This window comes from Bombina bombina, chromosome 3 (assembly GCF_027579735.1).
Source record: "Bombina bombina isolate aBomBom1 chromosome 3, aBomBom1.pri, whole genome shotgun sequence".
Taxonomy (NCBI): Eukaryota; Metazoa; Chordata; class Amphibia; order Anura; family Bombinatoridae; genus Bombina; species Bombina bombina.
In genome coordinates, this window is record NC_069501.1 from 1,120,790,085 (window position 1) to 1,120,808,098 (window position 18,014).

Genomic DNA, 18,014 nt, shown 5'->3' on the forward strand with positions numbered 1-18,014 from the left:
GTGAGTAAACGGATCGCAATGCACATGCGCCTGGTCACTTAATGATATGCGTTGGAACGCAATCGGATTGGCAATTTAGTTTGTTATTAATCGGCCCACAATAGAGGGTTGCCTTTAGTTACGTCATACCTGAAATATAAAATTATACTTTTAATATATTCAGAAAGATCGTTAAGCTGTATAAATAGGTAAGTTATGAGCTATAAACTTTGGTGATACGAAATTGGTGATCTAAATTTGCTTAAAATTTAAAAGTTTTGGAATCCTTTAATGTCCAAAGAATGCATAGGCTCAAATGGAGGAGCCTGTAAAGCCTTCAAAACCAAGACTCCAAGGAGGAGAGAGATTGATTTAATGACAGGCTTGATACAAACCAAAGCATGTACAAAACAATGAATGTCAGGAAGTTTAGCAATTTTCCTGTGGAAAAAAACAGAAAGAGCAGAGATTTGTCCTTTCAATGAACTTGCAGACAAACCCTTATCCAAACCATCCTGAAGAAACTGTAAAATTCTAGGAATTCTAAAAATGCCAAGAGAATTTATGAGAAGAACACCATGAAATGCAAGTCTTCCAAACTCGATAATAAATCTTTCTAGAAAAAGATTTACGAGCCTGCAACATAGTATTAATCACTGAGTCAAAGAAACCTCTGACTAAGCACTAAGCGTTCAATTTCCATACCTTCAAATCTAATGATTTGAGATCTTGATGGAAAAACGGACCTTGAGATAGAAGGTCTGGCCTTAATGGAAGTGGCTAAGGTTGGCAACTGGACATCCGAACAAGATCCGCATACCAAAACTTGTGAGGCCATGCTGGAGCCACCAGCAGCACAAACAATTGCTCCATGATGATTTTGGAGATCACTCTTGGAAGAAGAAGAACCAGAGGCGGAAAAATATAAGCCAGTTGATAACACCAAGGAAGTGTCAACGGATCTACTGCTTCCGCCTGAGGAACCCTGGACCTGGACAGGTACTTGGGAAGTTTTTTGTTTAGATTAGAAGCCATCAGATCGATTTCTGGAAGCCCCCACATCTTCCCGGATGTAAAGTCGGACGAGTGAGATAATCCGCTTCCCAATTGTCTATACCTGGGATATGTACCGCAGAAATTTTGACAGGAGCTGGATTCTGCCCAAACAAGTATCCAAGATACTTCTTTCATAGCTTGAGGACTGTGAGTCCCACCCTGATGATTGGCATATGCCACAGTTGTGATATTGTCTGTCTGAAAACAAATGAACGGTTCTCTCTTAAACAGAGGCCAAAACTGAAGAGCCCTGAGAATTCCACGGAGTTCCAAAATATTGATTGGTAATCTCGCCTCTTGAAATTTCTAAACCCCTTGTGCTGTCAGAGATCCCCAAACAGCTCCCCAACCTGAAAGACTCGCATTTGTTGTGATCACAGTACAGGTTGGACGAATGAAAGAGGTCCCTAAAATTATACAATGGTGATCTTACCACCAAGTCAGAGAAAGTCGAACATTGTGATTTAAGGATATTAATTGTGATATCCTTGTATAATCCCTGCACCATTGGTTCAGCATACAAAGCTGGAGAGGTCTCACATGAAAACGAGCAAAGGGGATCGCGTCCGATGCTGCAGTCATGAAACCTAAAACTTCCATGCACATAGCTACTGAAGGGAATAAAAGAAGTACCAGGCCTATTCCATGCTTTAGAAATCATATCAGAAATAGCATCAGGAAATTGAAAAACCTCTGGAATAACCACAGGAGGCTTATAAACGGAATTTAAACGTTTACTAGTTTTAATATCAAGAGGACTAGTTTCCTTCATATCCAATGTAATCAACACTTATTTTAATAAAGAACGAATATACTCAATTTTAAATAAATAAGAGGATTTGCCAGTGTCAATATCTGAGCCAGGATCTTCTGAATCAGATAGATCCTCATCAGAGAAGGATAAATCAGTATTGCCGGTCATTTGAAATTTCATCAACTCTATGAGAAGTTTTAAAAGACCTTTTAGGTTTATTAGAAGGCGGGATGGCAGACAAAGCCTTCTGAATAGAAAAATAAATAAATTATTTTAAATGTATAGGTATATCTTGTGCATTAGATGTTGAGGGAACAGCAACAGGTAATGAACTACTACTGATGGATACATTTTCTGCATGTAAACGTTTATTACGACAACTATTACAAACCACAGCTGGAGGTATAATCTCCACAAGTTTACAACAAACGCACTTAGCTTTGGTAGAACTGTTATCACGCAGCTGGGATCCAACAGTGAATTCTGAGACAGGATCAGATTGAGACATCTTGCAAATGTAAGAGAAAAACAACATAAAGCAAAATTATCAATTTCCTTATATGGCAGTTTCAGGAATGGGAAAAAATGCAAACAGCATAGCCCTCTGACATAGAAAAAGGCAAGAGGCAAAAAAGGAATGGGGTCTTAAATATTGGTGCCAAGTATGACTCACAACAAACAGAAAAATATTTTTTGGTGCCAAAAACATCTGGAAACCTTGTGAAGGACTCGGCGTCAACTAAGATGCCGGAAATGACATCATCAACGAACGTAACTTTGCGCCAAAAAATCTTGCGCCAAGAATGACGCAATAAACTTTGGCATTTTGCGCCCTCGCGAGCCTAATGAATTTAAAAGACAGTCAATTTGAAAAAGAGACTATACCCCAGGTAAGAAATAAATTTTCATAAAAAAGAATTTCCCAGATATGAAACTGACAGTCTGCAAAAAGGAAATATGCTGAAAACCTGAATCATGGCAAATATAAGCACAATACATATATTTAGAACTTTATATAAATACATAAAGTGCCAAACCATAGCTGAGAGTGTCTTAAGTAATGAAAACATATTTACCAAAAGACACCCATCCACATATAGCCAAACCAGAACAAGCAAACAGTTCACAGTTCCGATGCAAGGAAAGGCCAAACCAGTACTGAAACGGTTATCAGTCAAGGTAATGGAATATGAGAGTATATCGTCGATCTGAAAAGGGAGGTAGGAGATGAATCTCTACGACCGATAACAGAGAACCTATGAAATAGATCCCTGTGAGGAAAACCATTGCATTTTATAGGTGATACTCCCTTCACATCCCTCTGACATTCACTGTACTCAGAGGAATCGGGCTTAAAAAAGGCTGAGAAGCGCATATCAACGTAGAAACTTACTTCACCACCTCCATAGGAGGCAAAGTTTGTAAAAACTGAATTGTGACTGTGGTGAGGGGTGTATTTATAGACATTTTGAGGTTTGGGAAACTTTGCCCCTCCTGGTAGGATTGTATATCCCATACATCACTAGCTCATGGATGATTGCCAATTACATGAAAGAAATATAGTGGTACATTGAAAGCAAACCTGATGGGACAACTTATAGAGCAATACTGTGGAGGGGGTAAGCATCTGTGACTTAATGTGTGATTTTAAGAGGCTGGAAAATGTCCTAATATACATGGCAAGTTGGCAACAATACAAGTCATTTCAAAGTGAATATATAAATAGCAGATATCTGTACCTGGTTTTACCAGTAATAAGAATTTTTGTGGGATCCATTACACGACATGCTAGTCCTGCAGTGTGAATGGTTCGCAAAGCAGAACTTAGCTGGACAACATAGGCCCAAATGAGGGATTCTGGAAGCAACCCAGCATGTTGCCTGGGAACTGGACCATCATGTTGGCCTGAAAAGTAAAACAAAAAAAGCATGTAAAATAAATAAACCATGACCTGGGTACAGCTACATAGTGGAGTTATACACACTAAACTGACCATTAAACATGGTATTTTAACACCACAAAAATGTTTCATTATTGAAAATGAAACATTATCGCAATATACATTCATTTATTTTGCTTTCTTTTGCTGTAAAATACTTGGAGGTTAATACTTTTAAAGGGACAGTAAACCTAAAAAATAATGTTATATAATTCTGCACATAGTGCAGAATTATATAACAATTATATTAGTGCTATCGTTATAAAACTTAATATTCCCTTTTAATTTTTTAAAAAATATATCAGTTTTTCAGACCAGCTCTCTGTGCTCTTCTGAGCGGGTCTGTTTTTATTACACAGCACATCGGGCCAGCTGTATAGTCACACCCCGGCCCGACAGCGCCATAACACTAAGTGCAGCTCGCTCCTGCTCTGTCTGACAGCAGGAGAGAGCTGCACTTAGTGTTATGGCGTGGTTGGGCCGGGCTGTGACTATACAGCTGGCCCGATGCGCTGTATAATAAAAACAGACCCGCTCAGAAGAGCGCAGAGAGCGGGTCTGAAAAACTGACATATTTTAAAAAAATTAAAAGGGAATATTACGTTTTATAACGATAGCACTAATATAATGTTATATAATTCTGCACTATGTGCAGAATTATATAACTATTTTTTAGGTTTACTGACACTAACTAATTTATCTGTGAGGTTTTGTTTTCCCCTCTCCTACCTCACATTCTCTGTACTCATTTGCTTTTTTAAAAAGGTAGATTATCAGTTTTGCATGAACAATCATGAGGACTGAGCATGTGCAAAAGTACACAGTATATACATCTATGCATTTTATGATGGGCTGATGTCTGCTATATGATACACAGGGAGGGAAAATTGGATTAACTTTGAAATTTGCTAGAAAATATTCTACTGCTCATTTCAAATTCAAAATAAGTGCTGTTGAATTGTCTTTTTGTTGTGCATTTGTCAATTATTCAATTCTACTTTATTTAGTGGTCCTTTAAATACTAATGTCCAAAGGCAGGAAATGAGGGAGCATAATCTTACACCCAATTAGGAAACACTCATTCTGAACATTTAGCTCTGACATGTGGACCAGGTAATGTAAAAACCTAAGTAGGCTCAGGGGCAGCAATACCCTACCGGGAGCTAGCTGGTGTTTAGAGGCTATACTCCTATACCAGTGGTAGGGGTGATATTGAGTCTCAGGTATTCTGAGGGAAGAGCCAGATGGTCCAGGGGTGTAGTTAGGCAGCTGTGAAATGTGGACTGCATAAAAGGATAGGGGCAAGAAGCAGTATTTTTTCCTCTTCACTCTCCTCCAAATGGGGTGCAAAATAGAAGATTTTGGATGCTTTGCATCCCTTGCTCCCCAATAGAACCACTACTGCATATACTTGTTACTTATCATAAGCTGTTTTCAGCTAGCTGCAAGTAAATAGTGCATTGCTACTCTGTAGCTGATTTTAACTATATATTTAATCCATTTGCAGGGGTTAAACAGTTATATGCAAGAACCAGTTCAATAATAACATTATCCAACACATTTAAACATTTATTTTTCACACTTCTATGCCCCTTTAAAAGACATAATAACCCAAATATTGTCGCACATGAAAGTGGTGCAGCATCGCTGTAAAAAGTGGACAAGAAAATATCAATGTTAAAACCCCCCAGATATTTTACCTCAAAATTTCCTCAGTAGCTACACCCCATTGTAAAAGGACTTTAAGCAGCCAATCCGGATGCAAGTTTCAGGACTTGCAAGGAAGCGTCCATCTGGCATGTGCAGGCACAGTCATGTTATTTTTCTCCTCAGTTTAAGAAATTTACTATGAAATCTCTTGAGATCACAGTAAAGCAAAGTGTGACACTTTAGCAATGATAAAGAAGGTGACTATTTTTTTTAAAATGCAGCTAACATTAGCTGAAGGATAACTGTTCCAAAGCACTTACTATTGCGAGCTGAAGACAGTTTGTGGCAAATATGTGCCTTTTACAGTTAAGCTGCTTCACTTTCATGTGATTTAGCATATGGGGCTATTATGTTCTTTTAAATGCGCAATTCAAGCATAGCTTTAATTCCAATTTTGATAAAATATTTAAAGAAAAAAGGAAGTAACCATAGGGCTTTTCAGTACAGGTGTAAAAATATCTTGACTATATCCATGTATGAAAAGCAAATGTTTAAACCACATCCTTTTCAAACATATCTGCTTCAGATACATATACTAACAGGCTTTAAAAAAAAACATAAAAAAACAAAGACTGACCACAATGTGTCAGAAAAACAGACGTGAAAAAGCCTTGCGACCAAATCTTTGCGCCCCAACTGATCGGAGTATATTTTTTTAAAAAAAGGTAAAGAAAAACATAATTTATGTAAGAACTTACCTGATAAATTCATTTCTTTCATATTAGCAAGAGTCCATGAGCTAGTGACGTATGGGATATACATTCCTACCAGGAGGGGCAAAGTTTCCCAAACCTTAAAATGCCTATAAATACACCCCTCACCACACCCACAATTCAGTTTAACGAATAGCCAAGGAGTGGGGTGATAAGAAAAAAGTGCGAAAGCATATAAAATAAGGAATTGGAAGAATTGTGCTTTATACAAAAAAATCATAACCACCACAAAAAAGGGCGGGCCTCATGGACTCTTGCTAATATGAAAGAAATTAATTTATCAGGTAAGTTCTTACATAAATTATGTTTTCTTTCATGTAATTAGCAAGAGTCCATGAGCTAGTGACGTATGGGATGACTACCCAAGATGTGGATCTTTCCACGCAAGAGTCACTAGAGAGGGAGGGATAAAATAAAGACAGCCAATTCCTGCTGAAAATAATCCACACCCAAAATAAAGTTTAATGAAAAACATAAACAGAAGATTCCAACTGAAACCGCTGCCTGAAGTACTTTTCTACCAAAAACTGCTTCAGAAGAAGAAAATACATCAAAATGGTAGAATTTAGAAAAAGTATGCAAAGAGGACCAAGTTGCTGCTTTGCAAATCTGATCAACCGAAGCTTCATTCCTAAACGCCCAGGAAGTAGAAACTGACCTAGTAGAATGAGCTGTAATCCTTTGAGGCAGAGTTTTACCCGACTCGACATAGGCATGATGAATTAAAGATTTCAACCAAGATGCCAAAGAAATGGCAGAAGCTTTCTGGCCTTTTCTAGAACCGGAAAAGATAACAAATAGACTAGAAGTCTTTTCGGAAAGACTTAGTAGCTTCAACATAATATTTCAAAGCTCTAACAACATCCAAAGAATGCAACAATTTCTCCTTAGAATTCTTAGGATTAGGACATAATGAAGGAACCACAATTTCTCTACTAATGTTGTTGGAATTCACAACCTTAGGTAAAAATTCAAAAGAAGTTCGCAACACCGCCTTATCCTGATGAAAAATCAGAAAAGGAGACTCACAAGAAAGAGCAGATAATTCAGAGACTCTTCTGGCAGAAGAGATCGCCAAAAGGAACAAAACTTTCCAAGAAAGTAATTTAATGTCCAATGAATGCATGGGTTCAAAAGGAGGAGCTTGAAGAGCCCCCAGAACCAAATTCAAACTCCAAGGAGGAGAAATTGACTTAATGACAGGTTTTATACGAACCAAAGCTTGTACAAAACAATGAATATCAGGAAGATTAGCAATCTTTCTGTGAAAAAGAACAGAAAGTGCAGAGATTTGTCCTTTCAAAGAACTTGCGGATAAACCTTTATCTAAACCATCCTGAAGAAACACTAAAATTCTCGGAATTCTAAAAGAATGCCAAGAAAAATGATGAGAAAGACACCAAGAAATATAAGTCTTCCAGACTCTATAATATATCTCTCTGGATACAGATTTACGAGCCTGTAACATAGTATTAATCACAGAGTCAGAGAAACCTCTTTCACCAAGAATCAAGCGTTCAATCACCATACCTTTAAATTTAAGGATTTGAGATCCTGATGGAAAAAAGGACCTTGGTCTTAGCGGAAGAGTCCACGGATGGCAAGAGGCCATCCGGACAAGATCCGCATACCAAAACCTGTGAGGCCATGCCGGAGCTACCAGCAAAACAAACTAGCATTCCTTCAGAATCTTGGAGATTACACTTGGAAGAAGAACTAGAGGCGGCAAGATATAGGCAGGAAGAAACTGCCAAGGAAGTGATAATGCACCCACTGCTTCCGCCTGAGGATCCCGGGATCTGGACAGATACCTGGGAAGTTTCTTGTTTAGATGAGATGCCATCAGATCTATTTCTGGAAGCTCCCACATTTGAACAATCTGAAGAAATACCTCTGGGTGAAGAGACCATTCGCCCGGATGCAACGTTTGGCGACTGAGATAATCTGCTTCCCAATTGTCTATACCTGGGATATGAACCGCAGAGATTAGACAGGAGCTGGATTCCGCCCAAACCAGAATTCGAGATACTTCTTTCATAGCCAGAGGATTGTGAGTCCCTCCTTGATGATTGATGTATGCCACAGTTGTGACATTGTCTGTCTGAAAACAAATGAACGATTCTCTCTTCAGAAGAGGCCAAGACTGAAGAGCTCTGAAAATTGCACGGAGTTCCAAAATATTGATCGGTAATCTCACCTCCTGAGATTCCCAAACTCCTTGTGCCGTCAGAGATCCCCACACAGCTCCCCAACCTGTAAGACTTGCATCTGTTGAAATTACAGTCCAGGTCGGAAGAACAAAAGAAGCCCCCTGAATTAAACGATGGTGATCTGTCCACCACGTTAGAGAGTGTCGTACAATCGGTTTTAAAGATATTAATTGAGATATCTTTGTGTAATCCCTGCACCATTGATTCAGCATACAGAGCTGAAGAGGTCGCATGTGAAAACGAGCAAAGGGGATCGCGTCCGATGCAGCAGTCATAAGACCTAGAATTTCCATGCATAAGGCTACCGAAGGGAATGATTGTGACTGAAGGTTTCGACAAGCTGAAATCAATTTTAGACGTCTCTTGTCTGTCAAAGACAGAGTCATGGACACTGAATCTATCTGGAAACCCAGAAAGGTTACCCTTGTCTGAGGAATCAATGAACTTTTTAGTGAATTGATCCTCCAACCATGATCTTGAAGAAACAACACAAGTCGATTCGTATAAGATTCTGCTAAATGTAAAGACTGAGCAAGTACCAAGATATCGTCCAAATAAGGAAATACCACAATACCCTGTTCTCTGATTACAGACAGCAGGGCACCGAGAACCTTTGTAAAAATTCTTGGAGCTGTAGCTAGGCCAGATGTTACATGAGTATACAGGAGTAGAGAGTACATCCAGTACTGCCCTAAAGAGCAGAGGATACACTGAGGAAGTACATCTAGATGGCCAAACAGGAAGGGGCTGAAGGACCAGTCCCAGTGACACCTGTGGCAGGCTTTTAACTCTCCTGTGGGATTCATGGACACATTGCACAGCCCAGTACTCTCTTTTGACCCTCTCTTCAAAGTTTCACCTTATGAGGGGAACACATGATCAAAGATCCCCTTCTTAAAAACAGAATTTATGCTTACCTGATAAATTACTTTCTCCAACGGTGTGTCCGGTCCACGGCGTCATCCATAACTTGTGGGAATATCTCTTCCCCAACAGGAAATGGCAAAGAGTACAGCAAAAGCTGTCCATATAGTCCCTCCCAGGCTCCGCCCACCCCAGTCATTCGACCGACGGACAGGAGAAAAAACAGGAGAAACTATAGGGTGCCGTGGTGACTGTAGTTAAAGAAATAAATTTATCAAACCTGATTAAAAAACCAGGGCGGGCCGTGGAAAGTAATTTATCAGGTAAGCATAAATTCTGTTTTCTCCAACATTGGTGTGTCCAGTCCACGGCGTCATCCATAACTTGTGGGAACCAATACCAAAGCTTTAGGACACGGATGAAGGGAGGGAGCCAAACAGGTTACCTAAACGGAAGGCACCACGGCTTGCAAAACCTCTCTCCCAAAGATAGCCTCCGAAGAAGCAAAAGTATCAAATTTGTAGAATTTGGCAAAAGTGTGCAGGGAAGACCAAGTCGCTGCCTTACATATCTGATCAACAGAAGCCTCGTTCTTGAAGGCCCATGTGGAAGCCACAGCCCTAGTAGAGTGAGCTGTGACTCTTTCAGGAGGCTGCCGTCCGGCAGTCTCATAAGCCAATCGGATGATGCTTTTCAGCCAAAAGGAAAGAGAGGTAGCAGTAGCTTTTTGACCTCTCCTTTTACCAGAATAGACGACAAACAGAGAAGAGGTTTGTCTGAAATCCTTTGTTGCTTCTAGATAAAACTTTAAAGCACGGACTACATCTAAATTGTGTAACAAACGTTCCTTCTTTGAAACTGGATTCGGACACAAAGAAGGCACAACTAATTCCTGGTTAATATTCTTGTTGGAAACAACTTTTGGAAGAAAACCAGGTTTTGTACGCAAAACGACCTTATCTGAATGGAACACCAGATAGCACGGAGTACACTGCAGAGCAGATAACTCAGAAACTCTTCTAGCAGAAGAAATAGCAACTAAAAACAAAACTTTCCAAGATAACAACTTAATATCTATGGAATGTAAAGGTTCAAACGGAACCCCTTGGAGAACTGAAAGAACTAAATTTAAACTCCAGGGAGGAGTCAACGGCCTGTAAACAGGCTTGATCCTGACCAAAGCCTGAACAAAGGCTTGAACATCTGGCACAGCTGCCAGTCGTTTGTGTAACAAGACAGATAAAGCAGAAATCTGTCCCTGTAGAGAACTCGCTGATAATCCCTTATCCAAACCCTCTTGTAGGAAGGAAAGGATCCTAGGAATTTTAATCTTACTCCATGAGAATGCCTTGGATTCACACCAACAGATATATCTTTTCCATATTTTATGGTAAATCTTTCTAGTTACAGGTTTTCTGGCTTGTACCAGAGTATCTATCACAGAATCCGAAAACCCACGCTTATATAAAATCAAGCGTTCAATTTCCAAGCCGTCAGCTGGAGAGAGACTAGATTTGGATGTTCGAATGGACCCTGTACCAGAAGATCCCGTCTCAAAGGTAGCTTCCATGGTGGAGCCGATGACATATTCACCAGATCTGCATACCAAGTCCTGCGTGACCACGCAGGAGCTATCAAAATCAGAGGCCCTCTCCTGTTTGATCCTGGCTACCAGCCTGGGAATGAGAGGAAACGGTGGAAAAACATAAGCTAGGTTGAAGGTCCAAGGCGCTACTAATGCATCCACTAGAGTCGCCCTGGGATCCCTGGATCTGGACCCGTAGCAAGGAACTTTGAAGTTCTGACGAGATGCCATCAGATCCATGTCTGGAATGCCCCATAATTGTGTCAACTGGGCAAATATCTCCGGGTGGAGTTCCCACTCCCCCGGATGGAATGTCTGACGACTCAGATAATCCACCTCCCAGTTTTCCACTCCTGGGATGTGGATCGCAAATAGGTGGCAGGAGTGATCCTCCGCCCATTTTATGATCTTGGTCACTTCTCTCATCGCCAGGGAACTCCTTGTTCCCCCCTGATGGTTGATGTAAGCAACTGTCGTCATGTTGTCTGATTGGAATCTTATGAATCTGGCCTTTGCTAGCGGAGGCCAAGCTTTGAGAGTATTGAATATCGCTCTCAGTTCCAGAATGTTTATCGGGAGAAGAGATTCTTCCCGAGACCATAGACCCTGAGCCTTCAGGGAGTCCCAGACCGCGCCCCAGCCCACTAGACTGGCGTCGGTCGTGACGATGACCCACTCTGGTCTGCGGAAGCTCATTCCCTGGGACAGATGATCCAGGGTTAGCCACCAACGTAGTGAGTCTCTGGTCTTCTGATCTACTTGGATCACTGGAGACAAGTCTGTATAGTCCCCATTCCACTGTTTGAGCATGCACAGTTGTAATGGTCTTAGATTAATTCGCGCAAAAGGAACTATGTCCATTGCTGCAACCATCAATCCTACTACTTCCATGCACTGAGCTATGGAAGGTCGAGGAACAGAGTGAAGAACTTGACAAGCGTTTAGAAGCTTTGACTTTCTGACATCTGTCAGGAAAATCTTCATTTCTAACGAATCTATTATTGTCCCCAAGAAGGGGACTCTTGTCGACGGAGACAGGGAACTTTTTTATGTGTTCACCTTCCAGCCGTGAGATCTGAGAAAGGCCAGAACGATGTCTGTGTGAGCCTTTGCCTTTGAAAGAGACGACGCTTGTATCAGAATGTCGTCCAAGTAAGGTGCCACTGCAATGCCCCTTGGTCTTAGAACCACTAGAAGGGCCCCGAGTACCTTTGTGAAAATCCTTGGAGCAGTGGCTAGCCCGAATGGGAGAGCCACAAACTGGTAATGTTTGTCCAGAAAGGCGAACCTTAGGAACTGGTGATGATCTTTGTGGATAGGAATATGTAGATACGCATCCTTTAAATCCACGGTAGTCATAAATTGACCCTCCTGGATTGAGGGTAAAATCGTTCGGATAGTTTCCATTTTGAACGATGGTACTTTGAGAAATTTGTTTAGAATCTTTATATCTAGAATTGGTCTGAAGGTTCCCTCTTTTTTGGGAACTACAAACAGATTTGAGTAAAAACCCAGTCCTTGTTCCACAATTGGAACTGGGTGTATCACTCCCATTTTTAACAGGTCTTCTACACAATGTAAGAATGCCTGTCTCTTTATTTGGTTTAAAGATAAGTGAGACATGTGGAACCTTCCCCTTGGGGGTAGTTCCTTGAATTCCAGAAGATAACCCTGAGAAACTATTTCTAGTGCCCAGGGATCCTGAACATCTCTTGCCCAAGCCTGAGCAAAGAGAGAGAGTCTGCCCCCTACTAGATCCGGTCCCGGATCGGGGGCTGCTCCTTCATGCTGTTTTGGTAGCAGCAGCAGGCTTCTTGGCCTGTTTACCCTTGTTCCAGCCTTGCATCGGTTTCCAAGCTGGTTTGGTCTGCGAAGCATTACCCTCTTGTCTAGAGGCTGCAGAGTTGGAGGCCGGTCCGTTCCTGAAATTGCGAAAGGAACGAAAATTAGACTTATTCTTGGCCTTGAAAGGCCTATCTTGTGGGAGGGCATGGCCCTTACCCCCAGTGATGTCTGAGATGATCTCTTTCAACTCTGGTCCAAAAAGGGTTTTACCCTTGAAGGGGATATTAAGCAATTTTGTCTTGGAAGATACATCCGCTGACCAAGACTTTAGCCAGAGCGCTCTGCGCGCCACAATTGCAAACCCAGAATTTTTCGCCGCTAATCTAGCTAACTGCAAAGCGGCATCTAAAATAAAGGAATTAGCTAACTTAAGTGGGTGTATTCTGTCCATAACCTCCTCATACGGAGTCTCTCTATTGAGCGACTTTTCTAGTTCCTCGAACCAGAACCACGCTGCTGTAGTGACAGGAACAATGCACGAAATAGGTTGTAGGAGGTAACCTTGCTGAACAAAAATCTTTTTAAGCAAACCCTCCATAGGATCTTTGAAAGCACAATTATCCTCGATAGGAATAGTAGTGCGCTTGTTTAGTGTAGAAACTGCCCCCTCGACCTTAGGGACTGTCTGCCATAAGTCCTTTCTGGGGTCGACCATAGGAAATAATTTCTTAAATATTGGAGGGGGAACAAAAGGTATGCCGGGCTTCTCCCACTCCTTGTTCACTATGTCCGCCACCCGCTTGGGTATAGGAAAAGCGTCGGGGTGCACCGGAACCTCTAGGAACTTGTCCATCTTACACAATTTTTCTGGAATGACCAGGTTGTCACAATCATCCAGAGTAGATAACACCTCCTTAAGCAGTGCGCGGAGGTGCTCTAATTTAAATTTAAATGTCACAACATCAGGTTCTGCCTGTTGAGAAATTCTACCTGAATCTGAAATTTCCCCATCTGACAAAACCTCCCTCATGGCCCCTTCAGAATGGTGTGAGGGTATGACAGAACAATTATCATCAGCGCCCTCCTGCTCTACAGTGTTTAAAACAGAGCAATTGCGCTTTCTCTGAAATGCAGGTATTTTGGATAAAAAATTAGCTATGGAGTTATCCATTACTGTCGCCAATTGTTGCATAGTAACAAGCATTGGCGCGCTAGAAGTACTAGGCGTCTCCTGCGTGGGCAAAACTGGTGTAGACACAGAGTGAGATGAAGTAGAACTATCTTTACTCTCTTCATCTGATGAACCATCTTGGGCAACCTTACTATCTGTGGCAATACTGTCCTTACTTTGTTTGGACGCTATGGCACAATTATCACACAATTTGGAAGGGGGAGACACATTGGCTTCCATACATAGAGAACATAGCTTATCTGAAGGTACAGACATGTTAAACAGGCTTAAACTTGTCAATAAAGTACAAAAAAACGTTTTAATTAAAACCGTTACTGTCTCTTTAAATTTTAAACAGGGCACACTTTATTACTGAATATGTGAAAAACAATGAAGGAATTGTTCAAATTTTACCAAATTTTCACCACAGTGTCTTAAAGCATTCAAAGTATTGCACCCAAATTTTCAGAGCTTTAACCCTTAAAATGAAGAAACCGGAGCCGGTTACAGATTTAACCCCTCTACAGTCCCAGCTACAGCCTTTGCTGCGACTTTACCAAACCCAGGGGGGAATACGATACCAAATGAAGCCTTCTAGGAACCTTTTCAACTACTTTCAGATCCACACACATGCAGCTGCATGTCTTGCTCTCAAAAGTAACTGTGCAGTAATGGCGCGAAAATGAGGCTCAGCCTACTACAGTGAAGGCCCTTCCTGACTGAAAAGGTGTCTAAACCAGTGCCTGACGTTAAAAAACGTTCCCCAAAGTTTATAAGTGTGAAATTCAACCTCAATCTGTATAAAATGACCAAATAAAGCAATCGATCTTGCCCATAAAAGTGTCTACCAGTTTTATAGCCCATATTAAGCCCTTTATTCTGTTTGAGACTAAGAAAATGGCTTACCGGTCCCCATGAGGGGAAATGACAGCCTTCCAGCATTACAGTCTTGTTAGAAATATGGCTAGTCATACCTTAAGCAGAAAAGTCTGCTAACTGTTTCCCCCAACTGAAGTTATTTCATCTCAACAGTCCTATGTGGAAACAGCAAACGATTTTAGTTACTGCTGCTAAAATCATATTCCTCTCACAAACAGAACTCTTCATCTTTTTCTGTTTCAGAGTAAATAGTACATACCAGCACTATTTTAAAATAACAAACTCTTGATAGTAGAACAAAAAACTACAACTAAACACCACATACTCTTAACCATCTCCGTGGAGATGTTGCCTGTGCAACGGCAAAGAGAATGTCTGGGGTGGGCGGAGCCTGGGAGGGACTATATGGACAGCTTTTGCTGTACTCTTTGCCATTTCCTGTTGGGGAAGAGATATTCCCACAAGTTATGGATGACGCCGTGGACCGGACACACCAATGTTGGAGAAATAAAACACTGAGCACCAAAATCTTCACCGACTGCTGAAGAGGCAAAAAAAAAAGAGAGGTACAGGGAATTGGGTGGGATAATAAAGCTCTTGGTGTAGGGTGTCTGCCTCCTATGGTGGCCAGGTGATGAATTCACCAACAGTCAGGAATTGTTGACTCTCCCTACCTTAAAGGGACACTGAACCCAATTTTTTTTTTCTTTCGTGATTCAGATGGAGCATGAAATTTTAAGCAACTTTCTAATTTACCCCTATTATCAAATTTTCTTCATTCTCTTAGTATCTTTATTTGAAATGCAAGAATGTAAGTTTAGATGCCGGCCCATTTTTGGTGAACAACCTGGGTTGACCTTGTTGATTGGTGGATAAATTCATCCACCAATAAAAAAGTTTTGAACCAAAAAAAAGCTTAGATGCCTTCTTTTTCAAATAAAGATAGCAAGAGAACGAAGAAAAATTGATAATAGGAGTAAATTAGAAAGTTGCTTAAAATTGCACGCTCTATCTGAATCACGAAAGAAAAAAATTGGGTTCAGTGCCCATTTAAGAAACAGTTATTCATAAAAAAAAAAAAAAAAAAAAAAAAAAAAAAAATGCAGTCAGAAACAATATAACCAGCCAGAATTAAATTGCAGAGTTAAATGGTCTTTTCAAATGTAATCAGGTGCATAAACACAAAACCACTTTTTTGTTTCTACAATGTCCCTTTAACCCCTTCACCCAGATAGCTGTAGTTCTATGTCAAGGGGTGCAAGTGCCAGCATACCGCATAAAGCAGAACTATGGCAATACTGTCTGTTGCCCTTGCAGTCCAGGTCATAATTTCTGACAACTTGCCGTTTATGGGCAGCAGGCATCTGCTTTCATATGGTAAGGGAATATATTAAAATACAGACAGAACTTCCGGGTGGTGGCCATGTTTGGACACAGGATTGTGACCTGCTCAACCTTTCTTTCAAGCTAAATATGCAGAAAAACTCCACTTACAATGATGATTTAACTATACATTTACAAGCTTTGGGACTGCAAACCGTGATGCTTCTTAAGAAGGTTTTTATTTTTGAGATTGCTGCTCGCAATCTTTCCCCCGAGACAGCATCTGCAGCTGAGGCCTCTCTGCCGACTCCAGGCGCCTTCTCACGGGTGCTGTTCTTAACTTGATATAACACCTCAAACGCCTGCCTAACATCTACTGCTGGAACTCAGTATGGAGCTGTAATATTTCCTAGAGGATCTGTGCCACCTACTTGAGGATTACCATGCTGTCCTCGAGGAAACACTATATGCAGGGCTCAGACATAGCGATGCCCATAATGATGAACAACCCGTTCAACCTGAATCCACTCTGAATGAGGGGGTGGGTGGGGGCGCCTTGGGGCCCCGGCGCTTGCTATTCACCCCTGGTAAACCTCAGTGGACACGGGATCCCACTACTAGGACTCTACAGAACTGATGGCCGAGTTTCTAAATGGGAGGTGTGAAACGGAGCGTGGAGAGCCACCATGCACAGATAGTGACATATGACGGAATCCCAGCTACAGATCGCTCAGCTTGTTTGCTGACCCAAGAGGCTACGGCTTTCATACTGAAGAAGACCTTACCGGCTATTTTGGCCCTGACCGATAGAGCTTCCCAAACGTGTAATGCAGGAGAGTCTAGTCCCTTATGTGATGAGATATGCGTCTTTAGAAGAAAGTTCTCATGTGAGACGGCCCTACAGATTGATACCCAGGCAGCGTCAAGAAAGTTTGTAGGCAATGCTAGTCACTAAAAGGGGAATTGGATAAACATATCATAAACTAATGAGCGAGTAACTCCAGTAACAAACTCGGAGTGGGATGACTTCTTCACTAACAGCTATGCAATTACAGCTAGGAATATAGAACATTCTGTAAGCTGTAACATCTGTAACAAGACTTTCTGAGTACTGCTATCCTGGCTCCCCTGTCATTACATGATGGTCATTAGACTTGAGTATGATACGCATTTAATTTGTAGTTACCTGGAAAAGCTGTTTATAGTTAAAGTCTACCCATACGTATAACCATAATTACATATTTACTCGATATATGTATTGTATGTAAGCTGTAGAGTTCTATCCAGTTAACCTTTATTGCAGTAATCTCAGGGAACATATTTCAGCTTCCCCTTTTGTTACCCTATAGCAAGATATAACACGGGTGTAATCTAGTCTATATACATTAGTCTTACATATATAGATTACCGAATACTATATTATTTTTTAAGTTTGGGGCTCACTTTATCTACCTACAGGTGACTAGCTATCTATTTCTGCCATAGGACTATAATATGGGTGTGGCAGAGTAGCATAATTATACCGTATTTGTTTGGATCAAGGCTGCCTTTCCTTCCCACTTATATCAGTTACTCTTGCGGCCGGTGGACATTGAGGCTACCACTCATTATTGCTTTAAATATGCCGTAGAATGTTTTGGGGTCTGCTTCTCTAAGCTTGTGTGCAAGATGGATGTTTTAACATCAAGCCACCACATATAACAATTGCTAATATGTTCATTATATTAAGGATTCCACTTAGTTGTTACAACCTTAAGGGGACATCAGAGTGATATGCTAGTTAGTTTAGCATTATATACATACTTTTATTTAATATACACACTAGTTCTTAACCAAGCTCTTCTAGACTTCAAATTCATGCTATGCCTCTCTCTTAGTGTACTGAGTACCTTTCTTTGGTTCAGTTCCATAGATACTTCAATATAGAATGGATAATACTGTCCTACAGAAGCTAACTTAGAGGGTCCAATTAAGTTACTTGGCAACTTGTCCTCAGTGTGCATATTTGTTTATTTTTTATATAGAAATAACTAGTATATTGTTTTG

The 18,014-nt window shown here is 40.9% G+C and overlaps 1 protein-coding gene across 2 annotated transcripts in view; it reads right to left on the reverse strand.

Moving 5' to 3' along the window:
- PAN3 (poly(A) specific ribonuclease subunit PAN3) overlaps positions 1–18,014 on the reverse strand; it is a 339,245-nt gene that overhangs the window by 116,486 nt on the left and 204,745 nt on the right. For both annotated transcript variants that reach the window (XM_053708481.1, XM_053708482.1), the window contains exon 13: positions 3,529–3,694. In XM_053708481.1, coding sequence (XP_053564456.1) covers positions 3,529–3,694 — 166 coding nt within the window. The remainder of the gene's footprint in view (positions 1–3,528; positions 3,695–18,014) is intronic.